The sequence below is a fragment of the Lipophrys pholis genome, assembly GCF_963383615.2.
Source record: "Lipophrys pholis genome assembly, chromosome: 12".
In the NCBI taxonomy this organism is placed as follows: Eukaryota; Metazoa; Chordata; class Actinopteri; order Blenniiformes; family Blenniidae; genus Lipophrys; species Lipophrys pholis.
Genome location: NC_137641.1, coordinates 10,308,018 through 10,335,078, shown reverse-complemented (window position 1 = coordinate 10,335,078; position 27,061 = coordinate 10,308,018). Strand labels below are relative to the sequence as shown.

At 40.7% G+C, this 27,061-nt stretch overlaps 1 protein-coding gene across 1 annotated transcript in view; it reads left to right on the top strand.

Moving 5' to 3' along the window:
* whrna (whirlin a) overlaps positions 1–27,061 on the top strand; it is a gene marked incomplete at its 5' end in the record, with an annotated part of 229,962 nt that overhangs the window by 100,912 nt on the left and 101,989 nt on the right. Inside the window, one exon of the mRNA XM_080477670.1 lies at positions 9,893–10,018. Coding sequence (XP_080333796.1) covers positions 9,893–10,018 — 126 coding nt within the window. The remainder of the gene's footprint in view (positions 1–9,892; positions 10,019–27,061) is intronic.

The following is a 27,061-nucleotide window of genomic DNA, read 5'->3' as shown; positions in this document are numbered from 1 at the left end:
AAGTCAATGTGCACACTAGTTACACCGGTGTGGTCACCAGCACCTTTATGGATCACCACACAGGTGAATACACAGTGCCACATGTTCTCTCTTTTTTTCAGCATTTTCTTTTCTCAGACATGTCAGCTCGTCTTGATTTGAAGTTCTCGTTCAACAGCCAGAGATCCTACGGGAGCACATCGCCACTACCCTCTGTTATTGGTGTTGAAGACTATCATTTGCTTCTTGTATTTTTGAAACTGTCTCTTCTTTTTCTGTTTCATCATGTCTTACTGGACCAACTTTATGGACAGTAATTGCAGCCTTCAGCACGGTGACTCAGTAATGGATCACAGCTTACAACAATAACAGTAATTGGAGTTTGAGCTCCACCAACCCTTACCCTGTCATCACCTTGTGACCTGCAGGGAAGAGCTGTCAGAGCACAGAGCACTGAGGGAGGGATTCACATTTATCTTAACTAATAATACACGCTCGTTTTACTCTCCTGCAGATAATGATTGGAAAATGGAAATCCATGTTGATAAAGGCTGCGTTGTGCTTGGCTGAGGTCTTGTTGCACCAGATCTGAGAAGATCTCTCAGCCTTCAGTATGAAGAGTTCAGTAACGTGCCGTGAGCATGAGGAAGGGGCTGACAGGGTCATCAATGTCGACATAAATGAGAGATACATAGAAGTAACAAAAGAAACTGTGCTTTTCCCCTTCATACCAACTGCTACCAGCAAAGACTTTTGTTTTGACACAACAAATAGTAACACTTTGGCAGGACGACATGGCACACAAAAACCCTCTTCTCTTCTGGTTGCCAACTTCCAAATATTAAACTAAACTAAACTAGATGAACTAACTAACTGCACGAACTAAGCAACAACAACGCGACATTACCAACACTAACAAGCCTAATATAACCCCAAATAAACACATTTGAAACAATGCCAACCCAGAGCGATTATCTCTGACAGCAGAGCTGTCCGCGGTGCTGAAACCACTACTGCGGCGCGTCCCCGCCCCAAATTTACATGAAAGTACCAACAATTTTCTGACCTTTCCTTTGCTGATGGTAGCTCAGGTGTTGGCCTCCCATTTTTAGAATCTGCTGTTATTCCTCAAGAGAAAGTTGTGAAAATGTCTTTTATCGTCTTGCGCGCCGTCATCCTGCCCGTTAACCCGCCGACTAGCGAGAGAGCGTAGCAGCGCTGTATCAATTCACTAATGCACTGTGAACGTACGTATAGCATTTAGCATAGCACGGTTAAGTCCACAGAGAGTGAGTGACTTGTGCAGCCTCTCTGCCATACCAGGAAATGGCGGTGTCATTTGGGCTATGAAAATCACAAAATGCTGGCACTTTAATACCTATAGGTCCTGTAAGCTACCGGATATTGAAAAATAAATTATAATTAATTAGATTATAATTCTAACAAATAATCAAAATGAATATTTCATTCATTTCAATTCAGCCTTGGGTAGGTACTGCCTACCCTGCCTGCCCTGACTGCATGTCACAGAAGAGTTATATCACGCCATCATTTAAAATTCATCTGTGTGGAAAAAGGCCTGATGGAGGCCAGATTACAGTAGTGAAAATAAAAGCTTCCCGAGCAGTCAAACCATTTAGCTAAGTGACTGTGTCGAATGGAATTCCTCCACTTACTGCTTTTCATTCACGAAACCATTTTTGTTCAGAGGTAACAGACGTAATGCCACAAAAGCTAAATTGTGTCAAATCTTGTTGTTTTTTTTGGAAGTCTCTAGAATCTATGTGCCTTGAAATAGTTCTAATAGTTAACTGTAAATGTTTGATGGCTGTCAATATCCAAGCTTGCATGGATGACTGAGCTCTGAGTGGTGGCCTAGAGGTTAGAGAGACTTGGAGCTCAGAATTGAGAATCAGGAGCGCATAGGTTTGATCCCCACACTAGAAAGTTCACAACTCTGGGTCTTTGAGTAAGACCCTTGACCCCCACCAGCCACATGGAGGGCCGTAATTTGGCCGCCCACATGATGGGTTAGGGTTAGATGTGCAAAGTGATGTGTACATATTAGTATAGATTAATTAGTATAGTATAGTATTAGATTAGTTAGTCATGCCTTGAATATGTTCCAGAAAAAGAGAATAAATCTGATTGGAAAAATCAACATAAACAGGCAAAAAAAACCAACTAGTAATAGCTTTATTAAGATAAAAGTTATAAGATAATAAGGTGGAATAAGCCCATATCATGGTCATGAGATATTTTATGCCCAACGAACGTTACACGTTGTCTCATAATAGATAAAGATTAGCATAACACTGCAATTATATGACCTTTAAAGCTATAATGTTAATTCAGGCTAAATAAATTGGATGTCAAATAAAACTAATACAAATGTTTTATTGGGACTTTTTAAATTGCCATTAGTATGTTTAATGTTGTGTGAAGATGTAAAATACATACAGTGCAATTTCCCTTATAAACACAATAAGGAACAATTTTATAATGACTGTTGATACATGGTGAGGGCCAAAATCAGCCTTAACAATCTCTTTAAGTTCTGACTAAAGTGTAAAGCAGAAGGTTTCTGAATGACATTTACATTTTTGTTTATATGCAGCAGCAGCAGCTGCTTATGATGTGCTAAAAAAGCCTATAAACTGTATTATATCATCAAAACTTATACATGCTTATAGGATTGTGGGAATGTAGAAGAACTTTAGGACTAAAGGTGAAGTTGAATCATCCTGAGACGTTCCTTGAAATGAGGACTCTGTCCTTGGAAATGTTTCAAACGGCTTTTAAGATTGAACCAGTTGGGGATGTGATGACAAAGCATCGTTGGAAGATTCTGCACTACCCTCTCATGCCGCTTTGCTACTGAGAAATATAACCGGATTCGTGCATTCAGCTTTCCACCCACCATTTTGTTATACACCAATGAATGAGAAGGGAGGCCTGAAAGTTTGGCTTCATCCGTCACCATAACTTCATTATTTAATCTACAAAGCAGAAGACACATAACCTAAGTCCATGTTTCACATAGTCACCATTACTCTCAATACATGTATTTCTTTCAAATTCAATACCATTCGAGGTGAAATTGCTTAGGTGAAGCTGTGTGAGACTACTGGTTGAATTTAAAGTGGAGTTGAGTGGACGTCTTCATTAGTATAATAACCAGGGACGAGACCTGGGCTTACCGATGGTTTAACAGCGTGATTTGGGTTTGAAGACATTATTGTAAAATTCTTTGAATGGATGACGCCATACTGATAATTCCTTCCATTTAACTTCAACATAGTCGGATTCAATATTTCGCGAGTCATATTTATTTATAAAGCACCAATCAGACACAAAACAAATCACAGTGCTTTAGAAAAAATTAAATAAAGATAGATAAATACTTTAATGGTTTACAAATAAATAAAAGAAATCCATTAAAACAAGCATCTTAGAATCTTAATCTCAAGGATTTAAGAGTATGAAATACTTTAAAACCCCTCACACACTCTCATCCTTTCCTTTGGGTCAACTTTACTTTGCACTTTTTGGTATTTGGCGTCTTAATTTACCGCCAAATACTAATACTAATCGTACAACTCCTCTTGTCAGAGAACCCCACACGTAATGCTGTTTCAGGTACTTTCGCAACAGACTCGCTCAACCCAATCACTGTTTGAAATGTGAGATAAAGGGAGTAAAAACAACATAAACAGGCAAAAAAAACAACTAGTAATAGCTTTATTAAGATAAAAGTAATAAGATAAGTATAGTCTATTGTTTATTTGAAAGCCTTGTGTGAGTAAAAAATGTTTTGAGTTCTGATTTAAGAGAAGAGAAATTATTTGTGAAATTATTATTATTAGTGGAAATGAATCATCAGTGACCTTGATGTGTGTCTTCGTCTCTCGACTGCATGCTGTAAGTAATGCAACGTTTGCTTTGATTTCAGCTGTGCCAGCGAAGTATAGATTACTTTTGTATTCCACTCATATTGTGCATTGTATATTTTGGATTTCTACAAAAACACAGTCATCTCAAGACACTTTAACAGAGGAAAAACAACATTTCCACATGAGCAAGCAGAGGAGACGGTGGAAAAAGAAAAACTCCCCTTAAATTGGAATAAAGCTGCAGAACCAGACTCGGAGGTGGAGATTTTCAACTGCCCTGGTTGGGGTGAGGGGATAGAAGGAGAGAAAAGGACATGACAGGTTTTCACAGGAATCAAGGCTCTGATCACAAACCCCCAACAACCTCCTACTTCTCAGTCCAACTCCATGTGTCATGAAATCAGCGAATGTTGTGTGAACGTAAACCTTTCGTGCCTCCCTTTGTTATTTGTTGCTTACTTTCTTCCTCTGTTTTTACGGCCGGGGCTCTCAAAAAGTCGAGTGTGAATCTCCCACCAAAATTTTACTCCCTTGGACACTATCCTGCTCCATTATTGCACAGATTGGCACCCCTGTGTTGATTGTAATCACTTTAATGAGTTTGAGCACAATAGACTGAAACATGGGGTGCAGCCACATCGTCCTCCACAGCTGGCACGGCATGGTAGCGAAGGTACCGCTCAGTCCTCTGACGCGAAAACGATGGAATCTGGTCAGGTTATATAGCACTTTCACGCTGTTAATCGGTGTGGAATCGGTCTTGAATCTTTCCTGTGATTGATAGCAGTTACATATGGTAAACAAAAGCCCTACGAATCCTTTTGCTGACCAAAACAGAGTGACGGGAAATCATTAAGCCTCGGCTGAATTGATTCCCTGAAAACAGTTGATGCCTTTTGAGCTCTGAGAGCTGCGGTGCTGTGCCAATAAAAGTCGGATGAGTCTGCTAATTAAAACTATTCTCCATGTCTGCATAAATGTCACAGAGAACATGAGAGACTCCAGATCCCCAAAGGTGGGGAAAAGGTGGTTGGCGTGTCTCCAACCGTCGGACAGGTGTTATTAAAAAAAATACAAAAAACAGACAATAACAAGTAAGCACTCAACAATAAAAGTAGGACTTGTCTTGCAGGTGCCAAATCTCTGGGAGAGAGTGGATGAGAGGGTTGAAAGAGACATTGTTTAATAGTGACATTTGCATATGTGCCATCTTGTAGTGGCCAGGGTGCATCTGATGCCTCTCTTCAGTCTTGGCACGGAGCGGACCTCATTCGGATCAGCCCCAGTAATCAGAGGCCGTATTGTGACGGAGTGAGAGTGCAGTTTATAGTCTGGCACAGGAAAGCAGAGCTGTGCTTCGCTCAGAAAGCAAAGTGAAATATAAAGTCTTTACCTTCCCAAATGTGCTTGTTGTGAATATGCTGGGTTAAGTTGACCTTGCGAACCAAAGCTCGCAAAGCGTTGTTGAGTCAATGCAGTCACTTACGCTTTGCATAAGCTCCTCCGTCTGGTAATGTGAAGAAAAAAGCACCAAAAAGTGGCACTTTTTTGTGCTTTTTTTTTTTTTTTTTTTTAGGTTTACCTATTTAGTACCTTGTGTAGTTCTCTGAACCAGTGTGTGTTGATGAAGATGAGTTAAGAAATCAAATGATTGTTTCTGTCTAGAGTTTTATCTAAATTAGCACCATGAGACACTTCAATCAATCCTCGCCAACATTAGACAGAAAACTGAAACAAGTGGTCAGTCGTCCATCACAGAGCCAATACAGAGAGACAGACAAATATTCAGACATATGGTGGATTTTAGGCCCTGCTTCCACAACAGCATTTCAAGCAAACACTGAAAACAATGTAGTTAGTTTGTTCTACTGTTTGTTTTTGTAATGAAACTACACACAGAGAACAATATGCTATAAACATTAACAATGGGAGGACAGAGACATTCGTATGGACAGACGACCAAGTTGGATTGTTAGTACGGCGTCAACTATAAAACTACCAAGTCCCAGGAGAATATGGACTGGGGCTACTCTTTCTTTCTTTCTTCTTTTCCTTTTATGAGTGGTCGGAATGGTGAAGACTAGCTGGAACCAGCAGATGGCAGTAATGCAACTTTATGGATGCAAACTGCTGTGAAGAAGAAGAAGAAGAAGAAGAAGAAGAAGAAGAAGAAGAAGAAGAAGAAGAAGAAGAAGAAGAAGAAGAAGAAGAAGAAGAAGAAGAAGAAGAAGAAGAAGAAGAAGAAGAAGAAGAAGAAGAAGAAGAAGAAGAAGAAGAAGAAGAAGAAGAAGAAGAAGAAGAAGAAGAAGAAGAAGAAGAAGAAGAAGAAGAAGAAGAAGAAGAAGAAGAAGAAGAAGAAGAAGAAGAAGAAGAAGAAGAAGAAGAAGAAGAAGAAGAAGAAGAAGAAGAAGAAGAAGAAGAAGAAGAAGAAGAAGAAGAAGAAGAAGAAGAAGAAGAAGAAGAAGAAGAAGAAGAAGAAGAAGAAGAAGAAGAAGAAGAAGAAGAAGAAGAAGAAGAAGAAGAAGAAGAAGAAGAAGAAGAAGAAGAAGAAGAAGAAGAAGAAGAAGAAGAAGAAGAAGAAGAAGAAGAAGAAGAAGAAGAAGAAGAAGAAGAAGAAGAAGAAGAAGAAGAAGAAGAAGAAGAAGAAGAAGAAGAAGAAGAAGAAGAAGAAGAAGAAGAAGAAGAAGAAGAAGAAGAAGAAGAAGAAGAAGAAGAAGAAGAAGAAGAAGAAGAAGAAGAAGAAGAAGAAGAAGAAGAAGAAGAAGAAGAAGAAGAAGAAGAAGAAGAAGAAGAAGAAGAAGAAGAAGAAGAAGAAGAAGAAGAAGAAGAAATAACTATTCACTACGGCCGTGGTGCTCATGCAATTTCAAAAGTTGTGTTTTCAGCGACCCAAAGCACCGTAGTTGTGTAAACGTACATCCGAAATGCAATGAATGTTTTCCATTTCATCACAGAGGAAAAGTCTGGAGGTAAACATTTATATTTTTCTTTTGTTTTGCCTATGGATCCAAACTTTGTGAAAAGCTTTGGAAACCAAAAATTCCTGCTCAGCATGAAACAAAGGATTTGTGCTGTGAGAGTCTGTGAAGGAGGCTATTCATGGTGTAATAAGCCATTTAAAATCATGTGATCTCTTTAAGTCCACTTCCAGACTCAATCTTTCTTCTGATGGCCCTGGAGAGTTCTTCAGATCTGACCATAATGACAGCAGACGCTTGAATTGCTAAGTAAGCAGCGGAGTCTAAAGGTCAGAGTTTTAATAAGATGAAATTCAGATTATTAAAACTAATCTGAACCCACAATTCGATGTGGTGTGGTAGTCGTCCATAGCTCTTCCTATGCAGTTTGTCAGTTTAAAAAAAAAAAAAATGTATTCAACTCATAAACAAATATCAACTTCATGCTTCATTAACGCAACAACCACCTTCATGATCAGACCGTTTCAGTACTTCAGCACATGACTGCGTGCATGGTAAGTCTTTGTTCCAATGAAAGGAGCTCATGAGTAAACATTTGTAAGTGCTTAGCAGGCAACGCCGCGTGTTATAAAAGAAATGGCCTCAGCGTTAGACAATGACTTAATTGCGTAGGGCTGAAAGGCTGGAAGGCCAAAGCAAATAGCTTTGGAGTTAAGGGACAGCGCTGATGAGATGACCTCGAGACTACAAACAAAGAAAAGCAGATTATACCACGCAGAAGCCCCACCAGTGGGTTCGAGCGAAGCACTTTCATCAGACAAATGAACCCTTCATCAAACCCCGCAGCCTCCAGCACACGCTGCAAATAGGACCACCCGAGTCTTTCAAACGCTGTCATACATCAGAGCCTGGCACTGTGGATGGGTACTTAATGTCAATGGCTGTGCTCCTGTACACATGGAGCAGTCGTCTGTCATCATTGTTACAGTTTTCCTGAACAGAAATCCTATATTTATGCTCTTTGAAATCAGAGCGGCTCCCGGGTCCCGCCAGTGCCGCAGTCCCTCTTTAATGAAAGCAAGCTGCAGGACTGCAGTGTGGAATGGTATGGAGGGAGCGCAGTGAGGAATCGGAGGTGATTTGTTCCGTCCGGGTCATTTTCACCGTGTGTGCGGAGTGTCGTTTCAACTGCTGATTGAAGCGCTCCATGGTGATGATTTGTCTCAGCAACTCTCTCTCTGCTGGGAAATGACTCAAGTTGTCATTTGTAAAGTTTGGGCTGACGTGTTTGTAAGGATGAGTTGTGAAATTTTATTTTCATCATTACTCACTGATAACTATGGATTATCGGTCTTCATTGTTGTTCTTGTAGATGTGACAAGCACTGTAACAGATGTTGTACTTTCAGGAGAATGATATTAAAACATTTGTTGAATACGTCTATTTGAAATGTGGCCTTGTGAGTCATTATTTTGGACGTAGGAAGATTTTTCTTTGGAGGGTAAGCCGCTTTTCAACACTTTCACATGGTCCCGTTGGTCCAAAAAGGTTGTATTCAATTATTATTGCCCCAAATCCATCTTTTCCTTGATTTTCATCCATTTGAATATTGGATCATAGGAGCTGCATTCAGAATCTGCTGTGTCTGTGTGAGCTGGACTGGCTCCGCCCACACATGCCCATCTTGGGGAGAGGAGAAAGTCCTTTCTCTCGTGGTGCCATGTGCCAGAGCAGAACTGTCTAATTGTGGGAGGGTCAAAGGGAGGGCCTATCTTGATTGGGATTGGCTGAACCCCCGATGACACGGTATAGGGTTTGATTTCTGATTGGCTCATTGGAGCAACACACTTTTTAAAAAATGAAACAAACCAGGGAGAGAGATGAATGACTTTCTTCACTTTCTGGGGCGTCAATCCAGGTATGGGGATATAAATTACTGTTGGAAAATCATTAGAAAGTACATTTTGCATAATGGGACCCCGTTAATAAGTAACAAAAAAAAGTTTATTGATGAGAATCGACTGACATGGTAGATTGGAATTTGAATTAAAATTCTTACATTCTTTCTCTATCTTCATTTTCCTTCTTTTAACATCTGACCACATCTATGTTTTTGTATTTGATTTTCTTCAGTGTAGTAGAACACAAAGAATGTCTTTAATGCAAACTGTGCTATACAAATATACATGCCTTACTGTAATGAGGGGAAAATGAATAGGTTTTCGCCTTCAGCCAATAGCTGTCAGTCTTGTAATCTACAATTGGCACATTTAGTCAATCCAAGATAGGCTCTTAGAGTTAGTACACCTTGATAACTAGCAACCAAAGCTACTCAGATATCTCTAGTGAAATCTTTTTTTCTGAGATCAGTTAAACAATTGTGTTTAGTATTTTTGAGAATTGATACTAAATGTGGTTGTGCTTCGTTTTAATAGTCTTCCTGCATTTGCACCCTCGCTCTAGCCAGACGTTCACGAAACACTCTGATTCGCTAGATTTTTGTGCTTCTGTGCTGCATAAATGTTGACCTGATTGAGGAGTTACTCCAGGATAAACACAAAACTAAAGATAAATGACCTAAATAAACATAATTATTTGCTTTAAAAGCACAATAACAGGATGACATTTGTCAAAGACAATGTATTTGTATGAATTTCAGAGAATAGTCTCATTACAACTCTAAAATAAATCATGATAAACTTCATAAAGCTGTCCCAGTCTATTAATTGATTTCTGCAGCACCCAGAGTTTATTTGAATTCAGACTGTGTCACATATTGTTGAGGCTGCTTATCAGAGGAAATGACACAGATGAGGCCTGTGATGAGCCGAGCTGATTGACCAATTCAAGCAGCCGTTCGTCTCATCAGAGCATATTGGGCCTCATCATTACCGACTCTGACTCACCACGTCAGCGTTGCTCCTCTTGTTGCTGGTAAATCCCGAATCACAGCAGATCCACTTCACTTCCTCACCCATCCCCTCGCATGCAGCCAACAACATGAGGACATCTGGTAACTTGTTACGGAAAACAACACAAAAACAGCACTTAAAGTGTCACGTCAGTTTTCTCATTCATTTATCTTTGTCTTTCTTTGAATAGGTGAACTTGGTTTTGGATGACGGCCGGTCGCTGGGCCTGATGATCAGAGGAGGGGCTGAATACGCTCTGGGTATTTACATCACCGGAGTGGACCAAGGATCAGCAGCTGAGTGCGGAGGACTCAAGGTATTTCTCACGTTTGATGCCATGTTCTTTGTTGATGGGTGTGTTGTGACACGCAGATAATGGGACTTTTGAGCTTTCCTTCCTTTCTGCAACATTAATTATCATCACTGCCTCGGTGTCAGGTTACATGACATTTTATGTTGTAGCAAATGACGAAAACCTGACTTGAAATGGCTTCAGTTGCTTTAATTGGCAACAGATAGAAAGGTGCTCTTGTTTGTGGTTCTATGTTTGTGGTTGATTGACAGTGAAGGGAAATCAGGTTGACGGGAGTACGCGCACAAGAGACAAGGGTTGCAGTGTTTCACTAACATCCAATCATATTGCAAAAGCCTCCAAAAGTGTCTTCAAATTCAGAAATATGTAGTTTCTCTAAGAGCTCCCTCGTGCTAACGGAGCTTTAAGATGCTTGTAGATTTTAAAAGCCTCAGTGAGTGAGTCGGGTCGGTCCAGGACACTGTGGAGGTTTTTAGGTTTTTTTTTTTTTTTTTTATAAACCACTATCTGCTGAGGGATGGGGCTGTTTCCCTTCACAGAGAGTGGATTTTCTCTCCGGACCCCACCTGTGATAAACAATATATTTCTTCCCTGAACAAGTTTGCAACGTTCCTTTCTTTTCATTTCTTTCTTCTACTCCAGTTGATCCAATAAAACAGTCCTGCTATCACTGCCAAACAGTCTCTTCTTCCACTTACTGTGCTTTTTGCTTTGCAATGCTCAGTTTGTTTATTGTGCTCAATGAAATTAAAAAGTGAATTTTCCCAGAAGGAAAACTATGTAGAGCCATTTTCAATAGGGGAACCGAGGGCAGCTGGCCTTGTCTGACATATTGAAACTATAAACGGATGAAGCTCTCTGGATAAGAGGAGGGATCTGATGACCTGGATGATGGAGATCCTTCAGTCTGAACAACATGTGACTCAATCACTTCTTTCATGGCTGGAGTGGAGTGTTGTCAATTGACATTGCTCTATTTCTGCTCGTCTTTGAGAGACTCACCTGATCACAGTGTTTAGATTTCTCTGCACGACAACTCATGATGACTTCTGAATCATCTGTGTCTCTCTTGAGGACGAACACCAGTTCACCCTGAAGTCTCTTATGAGGCAACAAGTGGTTATTTTTCTCCCAAAATCGGTGTTAGATGCAGGAAAAAAAGACAAGCATGGCAAATTGTGATTACTAAACAACTCTCTGAAATGATAGCGTTTACAGGGTGTTCCCTCCCTGGAGTGGTCAGTTTCTATCCACAGAGATCCAAGGAAGGAGAAGTGGTGAACCAGCAATGGATCATGGGTAATGCTAGTCTGAGAGTCAGGAATGTTTTGCCGCACATATTAGGGGTACACCAATACAGATACCAGTATAGGGTCCAATACTGCATGAGGTACTCCTACTTGTAAAAGATCCCTGTTACAACGCCACGAGTATGGCGTGACGCGATCCCGTAGCAATGTCAGTCGTAGGTAGACAAGAGAGCACGAGTGATGTCCACGGTTTGGAGATTCTTTAAAATGAATGACAATGACAAAAATAAGACAGACTTTAAATGACGCTCTGAAAAAATATCACGAGGAGGTGAAAGCTAGTTCGTACAACACCAGCAACTAAACCAGCAGAGACATTTGGACCAGCAGAGTTAGCCCGATCCGAGACGAGCTACATGCTATAGAGTTCTGGAGCTCACACACCAGCGATGCTACATGCTAAACATGATTAAAGTTTGACTGATGCATTCATTTTTAATAAATGTTTATATAAATGCTTAGTTTTGCTTTGATTCGCTCAGATTGAAGCGGTTTTTAGTGATTTAATCGTTGTCGGTGCAACTCTGTCAAAATATCTCAGAAATACATTTTCAAATGTTTTTGACCGACAAGATGTTGAAGCTGTATTGTAAAATCAGCGGAGCTCAGCAGCATCTAACCAGGCTGGAGTTGCTTTTCCCAAACACTTTCACATGCTTTTCAATATGTAGCAGTGGAGTGTATAAGTCGCAGCCAGGCCTGAAAGGTGGTGATAACACTGCCGATATTTGATCGGAGGCCCCGGGAAGCAGCCGAGCTGCAGGACGAGACGCCTGATCGTGTTTCCAAGTGGGACGAGATTAAGGTGAATGTAAATGTGGGTAGTGTTGAGTCTGTGGCTCCTGTTTTATATATCAGGCGCGTGTTCTTGGCTCTCCCTGTAATACAAAACCAGCATTTTTCCTCTGTGCAAGATTTGATTTGCTCCATCAAGCCGCGGCTCCATTGAGAGGAAATGTCTGCATTCCATCAGCAGGGTGTCATCTATAAAACCAACACATATAAATCTGACATATCCCCTTTTAGGCTGCTAATGTTCTTCAAGGGAGTACACAAGGCATATAGTAGGAGTGATTTATGATGAATAGTAACCTTGTCTCGCTTCAACAAATGTTCAAATCATTCGAGGTTTAACTGAAAAATTAGGTTAAAGGAAACAAACCTCAAAACAGACTCAACTTATTTGTTTTTCTTCTCTTTTTTTTTCGTGATTATTTCTTCCCCAGTTATCTCCTAACGTCTTTGATATATTTGGTTTTAGTGTATTTCAGGCTGCACATCCAGCTTGCAAGACGGTGCATCATTGTCAATAAAGTAAGAATACTGTATACTTTATGTTACTGTTAATTTCTCATTTCACACACTCCTCCAAAAAGTTTCCAGTGAAATTTCAGGATGAACCTACAATGCACTGTAACATTTTCAGGTGAACTCAATGTCGCCTTCTCTAAACGTTTGAATATTCTACCGTTCAATATTTCAGTGTTGTTGTTTTTTCACAACTTGCTGTCGTCTGGTGTTTGATCCATGAATGGTCAAAATTTCTGAAAAATGTGTCACAGACATTAAGAAAATGTCGCTTCTGTATTAAATGAATTCTTTGTTGACCCATTTGGCAATCAGCTCAGTGTTTACGTCAAATTCAAGCTGTGAGTCAAACGCTGCCAAGATATTTGTGGGAGTCTACAAATTCGACCTCTTGGTTTTTAATACGTTTAAATCTTAAGGAATTATCTTCACTCCTTTCCGCAAATGCAGATAACTGTGATCTGAGTCTTGGCCTTGAAGAAGACTCAGGAGGAAGGTGTCCTCGGAAAATGTTAGACTATAACGGTGACGTTCTGCAGCCTTCTGTGTACACAAGGTGAGAGGCACCAAGTCTCCCGTCAGACCCTTGGAAACCATTTCCATGCAGAATTGAAGTATTTAAAAAAAAAAGTTGGCTTGGTTTAAGTTGTTTAAGTCAGTGACGCATAAATGGATGCATACGATTGAAAACATCTGAGTAAATTGTAAAGGTGAGGATGGATTTGTGTCCAATTGCTCTTAAACTCACGTGGAGGAGAAAAATCCTTCCTTGGTTGTGCTGCTCGTTCAGAGAGGGCAGAGAACAGGTGGTCAGGATTTAATACAGAACATTACAAGTGCCAAACAACTATCCGGGGTCACAGTGCAGCCACACCAGACCTCGCTCTGATTCAATCTCTCACTGATGGCGCGGCGCACGCCGGAGGAATCACGTTTAGCCTTCAGCATCCACTGCCGGTGCTGCGAGGACGACGGGAGTCTCTGACCTGCCGGGACCTTTCCTTCCGGAAATTTTTCAGAGATTGTGTAAAAGTGACAACCCAGATGGAGAGCGTTTGGAACATACAGCTACTTGAGACTCTGCTCAGTCAAACTGCTATTCCTTCTCCTGTGCACCATATGGCCTGTAAAAAAATAAAAAAATAAAAAAATTAGTTCTCAAGTGCGGATAAATTGCAAAGCTTTTTATTGGATATGTTGTGCTGTGATGAAAACACCTTTTACATGTTTTACAAAGTCTTCACTTGCAGTCATTGTGTTGTTGAAAAGTGGTTTGAAATCCTAATCACAAACTCTTGTTAAAAAACCAATTGTTAGAAGATTGCACAGGTCCCAGAGACGCCGACTTCATCTGGAGTTTCTGATATATATTGTATTGGTGAAATTACCAGAAAATAAGTCCATTGTGTTGGTTCTGACCAAAGAATCCAAACATTTTGGCATAATATGAGGTGGATTGAATGGAAAAGGACCAAAATACTGAAGGTTTTACAATGTGTGTATGTTGAGGGTAAATTATTAGCAGAAAATAAACTGAAAACTATTTTCTTCATAATGAAATGGTTGAAATTCGAGTGTTGATATTTCATTGCCATTGACCCATCATGATCAATAGAAAAACCTGTATAAACTCAAAATGTCATACCTGCTGTAAGGTAGGGTTGTTAGCATTGCTGTTTTGTTTCCTGTGTCGACACTTCTCACAATATTTTGTGAATTTTATCTTCATCATATTTCTCACCCATCGACATCATCAAGGTACAACCCTTGTAATCTGTACATTTAGCCATTACGAGATAAATATTAATGGTGAGAACACAAACACTTGTAAGGACAGGTGAAGAAGTGGGATTGTTGCTACAGGAAACTCTCAACTGTAAAACTACCAAGTCAGTATGGACGGGGAGTCACTTTTTCTATTAACTTTTTTTATTCACAATAAGATAAAAGGTGTATCAAGAACCAGAGATGCTGTTTCCTGCTTGACTAACATTGTGCTTGTTGTACCACATCAGGTGGAGACTCACATGCACATCCAGGTTGTAGTACAGGACTGTCTCAGAAAATTAGAATATTGTGATAAAGGTCTTTATTTTCTGTAATGCAATTAAAAAAACTAAAATGTCATACATTCTGGATTCATTACACATCAACTGAAATATTGCAAGCCTTTTATTATTTTAATATTGCTGATTATGGCATACAGCTTAAGAAAACTCAAATATCCTATCTCAAAAAATTTGAATATTTCCTCAGACCAAGTAAAAAAAAAAGATTTATAACAGCAAAACAAAATCAAACATTTGAAAATGTCAATTAATGCACTCAGTACTTGGTTGGGAACCCATTTGCACGGATTACTGCATCAATGCGGCGTGGCATGGAAGCAATCAGCCTGTGGCATTGCTGAGGTGTTATGGAGGCCCAGGATGCTTCAATAGCGGCCTTTAGCTCATTTGCATTATTGGGTCTGGTGTCTTTCAGCTTCTTCTTCACAATACCCCACAAATTCTCTGTGGGGTTCAGGTCAGGGGAGTTGGCAGGCCAATCGAGGACAGTAATGCCATGGTCAGTACACCAGTTACTGGTGGTTTTGGCACTGTGGGCAGGTGCCAGATCATGCTGGAAAATGAAATCATCATCTCCATAGAGCTTTTCAACAGATGGAAGCATGTAGTGCTCTAAGATCTCTTGGTACAGTACACAGCTGCATTGACTCTGGACTTGATGAAACACAGTGGACCAACACCAGCAGCTGACATGGCTCCCCAAACCATTGCTGACTGTGGGAACTTCACACTGGATTTCAAGCAACTTGGATTGTGCTCCTCTCCAGCCTTCCTCCAGACTCTAGCGCCTTGACTTCCAAATGAAATACAAAACTTGCTTTCGTCTGAAAACAGGACTCTGGACCACTCTGCAACTGTCCAGTGCTTCTTTTCCATAGCCCAAGTCAGACGCTTCTTCCGTTGTCTTGAGTTCAGGAGTGGCTTGACCATGGGAATACAGCTATTGTAGCCCATTTCCCGGACACGTCTGTGAACGGTGGCTTTTGATACCTGGACTCCAGCTTCAGTCCACTGTCTTTGAAGCTCCCCCAAATTCTGGAAGCGGCTCTTCTTCACAATGCTGTTAAGGCTGCGGTCCTCTCTCTTGGTTGTGCAGCGTTTCCTGCCACATTTCCTCCTTCCAACAGACTTTTTGTGAATGTGCTTTGAAACTGCACGCTGTGAACAGCCTGCTCTTTTCGAAATTTCTTTTTGTGTCTTACCCTCCTGATGGAGGGTGTCAATGATGGTCCTCTGGACAGCAGTCAGGTCAGCAGTCTTCCCCATACTTGTGATTTAGTTTACTGAACCAAGCTGAGTGTTTTTAAAGGCTCAGGGAAACCCTTGCAGGTGTTTCGAGTTAATTAGACGATTCAAGTGATTAGTTAAATAGCCTGCTAGTATACTTTTTCATGATATTCTAATATTTTGAGATAGGATATTTGAGTTTTCTTAAGCTGTATGCCATAATCAGCAATATTAAAACGACAAAAGGCTTGCAATATTTCAGTTGATGTGTAATGATTCCAGAATGTATGACATTTTCATGTTTTTAGTTGCATTACGGAAAATAAAGGACTTTAACACAATATTCTAATTTTCTGAGACAGTCCTGTATATCCATATGGCATCTATGGAGTGTGCATATTTCTGTTTGTCGTGGCGACATGGCAACAGGAGGCAAGAGAAGGTAGAATTCCGTCTCCTGAGCTTCTTAGTGATCAGTCTGTCAAGCAGCCAATTACAGAGGCTCCTATTAGATGGTGCAAAAACTCTGCATTGTTTGGTTCCTATGAAAGGGCTGAAAATAAGAGATTGGGGGGTGGAAGAGGCTCTAATACCCAGTGTGATGTGTTTTATATTCTTATTTTATATATAAAAAGTGGACTCTGTGCTGGTTCCTCTGTGCTGCTGCCGTATGTTTAGATAGCCTGCATTGAAAAGTCTTAAATCACGATTTCAGTGCTGAAAAAGCCTTCTGCTGCTCCAATTTCCCTTCACTTTGTCTTTGTTGCGAAGGCTAGCAGCTTGTCATGTTGTTACACTCAGATAAGTAAAAGGCCGCTAAGCTTCTAAATGCAAGGACACTTGAATCCAGGGTCGATTGTGAAAGCCAAAGATCGAAATAACGCACGCTTTTGCCTCCCGGCCTCTGTTGATTTAGAGTGATTCTCCCAGAAGACACCTGGCTTTACCTGCAGGGCCAAATGTCAGGCTCTGTCTCAGTAGACTGGAGAGGAGGTCAAGAAACGGTGAGAGGAGGAGGTGGAAAGAGCACAGCTGCAGACAACCTCCCACGGACACACGCTGTGTGTGTGTGTGTGTGTGTGTGTGTGTGTGTGTGTGTGTGTGTGTGTGTGTGTGTGTGTGTGTGTGTGTGTGTGTGTGTGTGTGTGTGTGTGTGTGTGTGTGTGTGTGTGTGTGTGTGTGTGTGTGTGTGTGTGTGTGTGTGTGTGTGTGTGTGTGTGTGTGTGTGTGTGTGTGTGTGTGTGTGTGTGTGTGTGTGTGCGCCCACTCAGAAAGTCAAGGCACTCTGGAAAATAGCTCTGAGGAATCTGAGGTCCGGGTATTTAGCCGCTGCAGTGAGTCAGGGACTCACCTGTAGGATATGCATTCACACATCTCCAAGGAGCTAATTACCCCTCACAGAACACCTCTGCTGACATTATCAGTGAAATCCCGGCTGTTTGTGGCATTGTTAGTGTCCGATGCAAGATCATTAAAAAATGGCCCCTGTAAATAATGCCTGACGGGACGTGTTCGCAAATGTACAGTAATGACGGTTCTGTGTATTCGAAGAAAAAGCTGAGATTTGTTACCCGCTGTTGTTACTCTGGAAATATGTAAGAAAAGGCTTTGCTTTGTTCAGGCTGCTGCGTGCAGGCTACAATAATGGGCTTTGGAAGTCACAGTGCACATAATGAAAAGCACCATTTGAGACTCATGCTGGTATAACTTTGAATGTGGGTTAAGAAATCAAGAAAAGTTTGGCCTGACTTTGATTTAGGTCCACATTCAGGCCATTTACACGTTTCAAGGGGAAAAGCTTTGCGTTTTCACTCTAGAAAAGTTTAAAGTTTTCATAAGAAATGCAGAAAAGAGAACAATACCCTATTAATATCAACAACCAAGTTGGATAGTTATTACAGTGACTGTCAACAATGAAACTACAAAGTCCCAGAAGAATCTGGACTGGGAGTCATGACACCCTGGAGGGAACATTGTTCTTATTGTCCATCTAATGAGCGTGTGCAGAACAACTATCCATTATGAATGTGGTGCGCATGCACTGTAGCAGTATTTCAGAAAATGTGTGTGTTTCCCCCGTTTCCTTGGAAACAGCGTGGGAGCGTCTTCAAAAAGTTACACCTTGGGAGCACTTTTCAAAAACTTGTGTTTTCAGTTGCTCTGAGCAGCACTGTCCTGTGAGACCTCGAAAGTTTTCCATTTTCACCTGAAAACATTGTCGTGTAAACGAAGCCTCATATTCACCCCTTCATTCTCACACACCAATGCTCATGGCTTCCATACAAGACGCCTGACTTGTATTGGGAACAATCTGGGGTTTAATGTCTTTCTCAAAGGCTCTCTGACTTCAGGAGACACGGGAGATGGGGTAGTGAACTACCAACCTCGGAATATTACTGTTTCTCCAAGAATCACTAATGACCAAACCTTAACTTGTTTACATGGTCATCTTCTTCAAGAACAGCCGCAACAACAGACTGAAGCTGGTGTTAAATTACAAGTGTTAAAACATGATTATTGGCAGATAAATTGTTGTTAAATGTAGAGGAAATATTGAGTGAAATAACAAAAATATATATATTTTTTTCATTCAGAGAGTGAAACAACCAAAAAACCCAGCTTGTTAGAAAGTAGTAGGGAGCGAGGGCTCGTGCTCGAGCTCGTGCTCGGGCTCGTGCTCGGGCTCGGGCTCGGGCTCGGGCTCGGGCTCGGGCTCGTGCTCGGGCTCGGGCTCGGGCTCGTGCTCGGGCTCGGGCTCGGGCTCGGGCTCGGGCTCGGGCTCGGGCTCTTCCATTAAACAGGTTGTGTGCAGGTTTATACTTCATGGTGTCAGCTCATCCAGAATCGTGCCGCCTCGTGTTTTCAGTAGGAAGCTGAACGCTGCAGCTCCAAAGCGTCACGTGACTTTCTACTGAGGAAGTGGAAGATCTCAAACACCGCAACAACCGTAACTGATCTAATTTGACCTCAGAAACATTTGTGCCACACATTTGCTCTTTACAAGTTAAAGAAATAAAGAAAATACATTTCAGTGGTTGCAAATCAGACCTCTTTTTTCATGCTTTATGCAGTCTATGTATTTTTTGTGGTGTTATAACTCGACCAAACTCTGTATGAGCATTCTCTTCAACCTTTCATACGGTAGACCATTGGATAGTAAAACTGTTCTATCAATAACAAAAACAGAAGTCTGAGCATTGTTAATATCTGCTCATGACACCTCGTATTGATTTGCCACATAATGCAAATACATTCCTTGAGTGGAGCTGCGTTTCACAGTAAAGTGACTCCTCCGGAACTTTCTTCACCTTTTTTATAGATCGTTATGAGCTGCAAATTTTAAACAACTAGAAAACTCGTCTTTGACCCAACTAGTTTGATCTCAGAGCCTGTGAATGATGTTGGAGGTCACCAGTATTTTATTGTCTACATTATCCTCATTTACATTGCTGAGCCTCATGGTTATGTGAAGCAGGCTTGTGTACAAGGCTACTGGAAAGGCATTGTGAGATTGCATGATTACATCTTTACTCAAAATGATCATTTTATATAATACACTGAGAGGAGTTTGTTGTCTCGGTCTTGTGACCAAAAATAGCCCAAATTGCAAGGTTGCCCTCCTGCAGCACCTCACAGTGTGGCTGCTGTTGTCCAACCAACGGAAAAATGGAGCAGAAAATGAATTTGCAGATTCTCATGGAGTGAAAATGCTGACCTGCATCCATATTATCAGTATACTGTAGATCCATGCCATGTTTTTCACTGTGCATAACCACTACTTGGAACAATGTAACTATAGGACATCGCTTTTAATGCGTGAAGACATTCAGCATGCCATTGTTTTTGACACCTCAGATTTGGTAGTGGTGGATATCGTGTTCTGGAACTTTATTGATGACGACGACACAACATGAAGCATAAAATGAATTACTAAGTTTGCAATAATCACAAAGAGTCATTTCATTTTCATTGTATTCTGTGGAAGAGAAGGGATGGACTCTTAGAGGCTGATCAACCAGGTAGTTTTATCGTTGAGGGTCACCCGGAATGATAATCCAATTTCGTTGTCTGTCCATTCAAGTGTCCGTGTACTCGCCATCTACATGACGTACATAGAGTGTATCCTCTGTACGTCCAAACATGTCATTACACCAACTGTGCAGAGTTCACTGCAAAAGTAAACATGAATGTTATGTTCATCAAATCAACTTGGTCAGTTTCAGATGAAGCGCTTCTTTTGTTCTGTTTTCTATTCATATGACACTTTTCTTAACGGTGTTACAAAGTGCTTGAAAAGAATAAAACCATCATTGTACAGTTCATACCTCAGATATGTAAAATAATAAAATCTGCAGAAGGATTTTTTAAATTAAAATTTTCAAATATGATTTGAAGGTTAAAGCTGCGCTGAGTCAATAAACGGAGGATTGAAAGGTGTCTGTACGTTTGGTGGTAAATGGTGATCTTTGAGTGACGGGCGGAGCTTCTTCCTTCTTTTTAAGTGGTCTGTTGGGCTCATGTCGGGTCAGGGGGTCGGATGTATAAGAGTGTGCTAGGCCATTTAAAGCTTCTGGTGTCAGTAATGAGCCAGCAGCCGCATATTAGATCAGCTGGAGTCAGTAGAGGGAGAGCTCACTTACACCTTAACGTTGACTTTTTTTCGTTTTATCGGATTTTCTTTTTGACTTTGAAGCATAGCATGTTTAACTTGTCACCTAATTTCAGCAATTTTTATTCAATAAAGAGGCTTGACCTTTGACCTCATTAATTGAATCTTGCAACTTCACTTGGTTGTAAGATTAAGGATGATGTTATTCAATCACTTTGTAATATCTTGTTGCCAACTATCAAAAAAAGGTAGGGCTGTCAAAATTGACATCGTTTAACGTGGATTAATCTATCACCATGATTAATCTGATTAAAATTTTAACCCAATTAACCCATTAGCAATGCAGAATGACTAATAATCCCTGAAACGTCTTTGGCAAGGCATTTCAAGCAGTTTGTCGAAGTGGATTTACCGTCTTGCATGCACAAATGGGCCACTGATCTGATACTGATACAACCAACTCGAACTTTCTGACTGAAAATGCCAAACGTTGTGTTTTCCCTTGAAACGCTGTTGTGTAAATGAAGCCTAAGTGAATAATTGTTACACTGCTTAAAGCTAAAGAGAGAAAGCAGTTTTTAAGCCAATCATCCATTGTGTGAACGATGACAATGAGTTGCTCATGCAAATTAAACATCATTTAAGATAAGATGAAATGAGTCAAACTGGCTCACTCGCAGCTGTCGGGGCAGAAGAAACCGAGTCTCTCGGTGTTCACTGGGGAAGAGTCCCCTTTATTGGTGTCCAGGCATCATCACCCTGCAGCCGACCGTTTCGCACCTCGTGTCCGCACACTGCTTCTTGTCTGGCTGGTCCGACGTTGATGGATGACTTACATCGTTCCTCGGCTTCTATAATCATCACACCGCCAAGATGTCACTCCCTCGGCCTTCAATCTCAGAGAAGATGAAAGCTCAGCTGGGTAAATGTTACTTTATCATTTTGCTCTCCTGCTGCCTCCCGTTCCCACAGGGAGCTTTGTTACCATGTTTAGACAAGCGCTGCTCTGCTACAGGAAGGCATGAATAAAGAGTGGACCACAGTGGGATTGTATGGAGCTTTTCTAAATGCAGGACTCACTGTCTTCACTGCCAGAATGACTTCTGCTGCACCTCGGCCCACTCAGTGCAGTCTGAAAGAGAAGAAAGGTCAGCTGTGCCTGCTGCCCTTTTGTTGACATCTGCCTGCTTCACTTTAATTTAATTAAAGCCGAGGGGAAAAAGGTCATGCCTACTGTGATGTCAATAAAGGAACGTAACCGGAGAGGCAACTGCACACTGCTTAAATTCTGTCAAACACATCTGCGTGTCTATTGCTATTCCTTTTTAATTCAATTCAAAACATTTGGTAAAGTTATAATTAAAATGATTCAGCTTAGGTCTGACAGTTAGAATGAATCAGCCCAACTCTTTTTTCAGTTTCTTTTCAGGTTTACTAGATCAGATATATATATATATATATATATATATATATATACCGACCATGTCTAACAGAGAAAAGAGGGCACCTAACACGCAGATGGATTGAAGCCAAGTATTTTCAATTTGCACGTTGCTGATTTATTTATTTTTTTCTTCCCGTCCGTCCTCTGTGATGATAAAGCAGTCCTGCTGAAAGAGCACAAAACAAATCAGTCCAAAAAAACTACTTGGCGCGGAACCACGTCCACTTCAGTGTGTGCAAATGTGCGTGACTGTGTTGAGTCGACATCAATCCACTCAGTTATATTGAAGTCATGTGTCTTCTTCATGGAATTAAAGCGACCATTTCCATTCCATAAGTCATCATTATTGGATGAAGCTGAGGTTCCTGCTTTGTTCCGTGCAGTTCAATTCATACAGACGAGATACAATTTTGTGAGTTGTCAAATCTTGCTGAAGCCGCCTTCTTTGTGATGAAGGACCATTTCAACACATTGAAGTTTGTTTTTGTAAGTTGACAGGAATGATTGAAGTTAAACAATTATACGATATATAGGTTTTAGAGTGGCTGTACCCATTATTTTGAATTATTACAAGTGTGATTCCAGCAAAAAGTTAGACAAACCAGGTGAGCACAGGGGGCACTTACACATTAAGGATTTTGAAAATGACATTTTCTGTCATGAAACCACACCCACAGAACAAGACGCTATAAACATTAACAATGGAAGAACACGGACATTCGTATGGACAGACGACAAAGTTGCATTTTTATTACAGTGACTGTCAACTCTAAAACTACCCAGTCCCAGGAGAATATGTACTTGGAGTCATGACACTCTGGAGGAAAACATTGTTCTTATTGTCCATCAACTTCGGCATCGTTGTTGTTGTAAACAAACAGTAGACTACATTTTTTTCGTATTCATATGAAGTCGTATAAACAGCCCCAAAGTATCCTATTCATGAAAGCACACAAACGAGCAAGATAACAAAGCACTGCTGTGATACAATCTCTCTGCTTGGTAATGTAAGCTATGGATTTCTGTTGCACCTGAATATTACTCAAGTTTATAACAACAAATCCATTGGCACATGTACATTCAACAAAGTTGGTGCAGAATGGGAACAAGACAACTGTAATAATCATCAAAAACCAATGATGACATTTGCATGGAGTCCCTCAGGGTTTGATTTTAGGGCCTCTCCTCTTTTAAAATACAAGCCACTATTCTTCCATATTATATATGTTGAATTGTTTGTATGGATGCAATGGCTCAGTACTCTCCCTACGTCCACACTACTGGTTATAGTGACAAAAGTTATTCTATTAATATATTTGAATCACTATAAGATTACAATGGATGTTTGATTTTCCATCTAAAGCCCCGACAGCAGGCTGTCAAACACATTTTAGTTCAGGGGCAATATATCATATATATCATATATCATATATCAGCATCACCAATATCTCAGCTTGAGTCTCAGTGTTGTGTTGTATCCACTACGCTTAAGAAATGTGTTTAAAAATCAATGTTTTATTTGAAAATGTTCAGAATTCGCTTGGTGGTTTGGAGCCTCTTTCGGGCAGGTTTTTTTTTAGCCCATGGGCCTTATGTTTGGCACCTTTGCCAGCTTTAGGTTTTACTGACATTTTTCTGTTACTCGATTCAAAAATGAGAAAAATGTTTGAAGCGACTGAGGGTCGGGGGAGAGCTGAATTTACTTTTCCTGGAGTTCACAGGCGAAGATAAAAGGGTATAAAATAGAGTCTGAAATAGCAGCTCATGGGCTGCTATGGTGGCTCGGTTATAATAGGTTTGAAAATTGACCAGGATTCTTTTGTTGCTTTGTTGCATTCCCCGCTTGCCCGTTTTTCTACTTCTTTCCACGCTGAACGGTATAATAAAGCAGAAATGCCCTAAAAGTAATCTTTAAAAGAGCATTTCTCCATGAGTGGTATCGAAGGTCTGGGATGTGTTTCCCCGATCATTTCTGGAGAATCAAGGGTTCAGGTATCTCTACTGTTTCAAGTGAGAAATATAACAAAGCTCCGGTGAGCTTCATCCAAACGTAGCCAGTCGTTAAATTAATAAAAAGAATAAAATCTCATGTAACATGTTATAACAGCTGAGTGAAATGTTAACATTGTATGCTCATCATATCTCATAAAGGCATGTCATGTGACCAATCTGTAATGAGTGGCTTTATTTTGTTGATTATACATAAAGTCTGCCCTTCATTTGCCACCATATTTTCAAGGCATTAAAAAAGACAGGATCTGCTTCGTGCTTACATAAAAAAAAAAGACAGATTTCCACTATCTGAATATAATTGTGACATTATCATTGACGTCATAATATTCATGATGTTTTGATATGAGGGATGTTGTTGAAGTAAACTGAATTAAAACATAATAAATCTTACCTTGTAGATATGCTTCTTTTGCTGGACCTGTTTTGAAGTATATTTGATTTAATCCTTGCATAAAATCCAAAAGCAGACTTTTATGCATCTTTATAAAGGCACAATACTTAACATTTCTGCCTGAGAAACTCTGAAAGAAACAAACAAAACAGATCAATGTCATTTAAACCCCTCGATATCCTCAAGAATTATCTTAAGAATATTTTACTCTTCTGCTCTTGAAGTTTTTCTTGAGAAGTTACCACTTAAATCTTCATCTAAATCTACTACTTCACTTATCACTCAAATTTAATCCCACAAAATGTTAACCTCTGCCCTGAATCAGTCAAATCCATTGTCATGTACAGTTTGTTTTCACTGTTGTGAGGATTTGCTTAAAATAGCTGTGATTGTGGTATATATATAATTTGATTAAAAAAACAAGTATGCACACATTTGTCACATTGAGAATAAGAACACTGCGCTACTTTAATTCATGCCAATAGAAGAAACCTCAACACAAGTGGTGTGAATGCACACGTTAACTCCACGGGCTTGATCAGTCCTTGTAAAAAAGAACAATTCATTAAGCGCTGCAGTTTGATTCCCTCGGTGCCTTGATGAAATATTAAGGTGCTGTGCTTGCCGAGTTTATCCAGGTAGAGTACCACATGTCAGCTGTGTGGATCTAGAGCTTCACACGAGACTATTTCTGTCCGCGCTGCAGCAAACCTCCTAAAAGGCGGCACGAGGCGTTTATTTCTACTTATTACAGACAGATAGCAGTGTGTCGACACCGACAGAAAACCCTGCTGCGTCGGAAGAAAGGAGGAGGCAGGACCTCGTTTTGCTGCTTTAATAAACATGAGATTCAAATACAAAAAGCAACAACAGCTCACTATAGAGACAACAGAGGATGTGATTGCTACCCAAAGGCCCATTGATCAAAGTCTGGCCTGTTGACAGGCACCTGGGCTTCCTCATTTTCACAAATCACCAGGGACCATTGAGGAGTAAATAACAACTGCTGCTCTTCACATAAAAACCGAGCTGGTTCACCCTCGTCTGCCTTTTTCCTTTTGTTTCGCTGTTTTTCTGTTTGTTCCTTCTGTTATTTCTTCTCCAATTTTCTTTCTTGCTCAGGTTATGTATATTAGAAACGAGAAGCTAATTAGTGCTCATTTGAAAGAATGGTTCATTTTAGTGAGTGTTTCTCTTTCACTGATCACACAGCTCACACTGTATATTTGGTATCCAACACTCCACAAAGATCCTTGTCATTGTCAGCCGTGACATCAAGGCCTCAGACAAGTGAATAAGGCCCCCGACATCTTCTCCACATGTCTGGTGTCGATGGACAATAACAACAATGTTTTCCTCCAGAGTGTCATTGCTCCCAGTCCATAATCACACGGGAGTTGGTAGTTTTCTAGTTGAGAGCCACCGTAGCAACAATCCAAATTGCTTGTCTGTCCGTGTACTCACTATTGTTTATGTTGTGGTTTCATTAGGAAAACAACAAACAGCACCCACTAGTGGTGCAACATGGAAACGTCATCGTTTTCAATGTTTCCGTCGTTTCTGTGTGAACGGACATCGTTTTCAAAGTGCAAAGATGAAACCTTTCTGAAATGAAAACACAAACACGATGCTGTCATACAAACAGCATTGTGGTGTAAACGTGGCCTTATTTATTATTCATGACAAGGACTTTGTCAGGCTTGAACTCATAGAGAGGAGTTTAATGCATGAAGCTGTTCAGTTAAGGGACTCCCAATTGCCTTAAGCAGATAAAACTAATGACACCAACAGTGAAACAGGTTTTTTTTTTTTTTTTCTCTCTCTCTCTATTCACAGTTGGAATAATGCGGTGCGCTTTCAGATGACAGAATTTCCCATTCTAGAAGTTTCCTGGAAACTGCTTCTTTATCTCCACCCTGCAGACACACCTGCCCTCAGTGGCGTGAACGCACATCTCAGATGCTCTCCCCCCATTTGGAGTCACGCTAAAGGTGCAGACGGGGGCGCACAGCCCATCTGTTTCCCAGCGATGCCGCCCCTGCAGAGCTCTCTCCACATTATCAATCGCCCCGCCGAGCCAAACGCTGGTAATTGTGTCATATCTGTTGGCACAGACTACAAAGTCACAGCAACTGCTCTGTCGTGCAAATGGCACCGAGGACAAATGGTAAACGGCTGGCAGCGCGCCGTTCAGAAATGCACACTGCACATTTTCTGTCGGAGTGACTGTGGGTAACTGCTCTGATTGTCCCGTTTACCTACTGAATGGCAGTATGTGGAGACATTGCACGCCGGAACGGCCAATAACACAGAAGGAAGTGATGTTTAGTCAGTTCTGTTTCCCTTCTCTTTTACCCTTTATGGCGCTCACGCACTTTGATATTTTCCATTTCTAGTGTTTCTGAAACAATTGATTAGATCTGTGAGCCTGTGGGTCAAATTACAAGCACTCAATGCGAAAGTAAAGTATCGCAAAATAGCTGTCTGAATGAGGAATGAAGCTTTGGGGAACCTGCTCTGACGTTTTCATGTGTTTACATTTAGTTTGCTGTGTTTTTGTCTACGTCTGCCTCAATGTTTCTTTCCTGAAAGGGAGCAGAGTGACAAATTACAACTGACCTACATGTAAATAAATGACTGTCACACCTCCCACTGTGACGTGACTCACTTCTGCG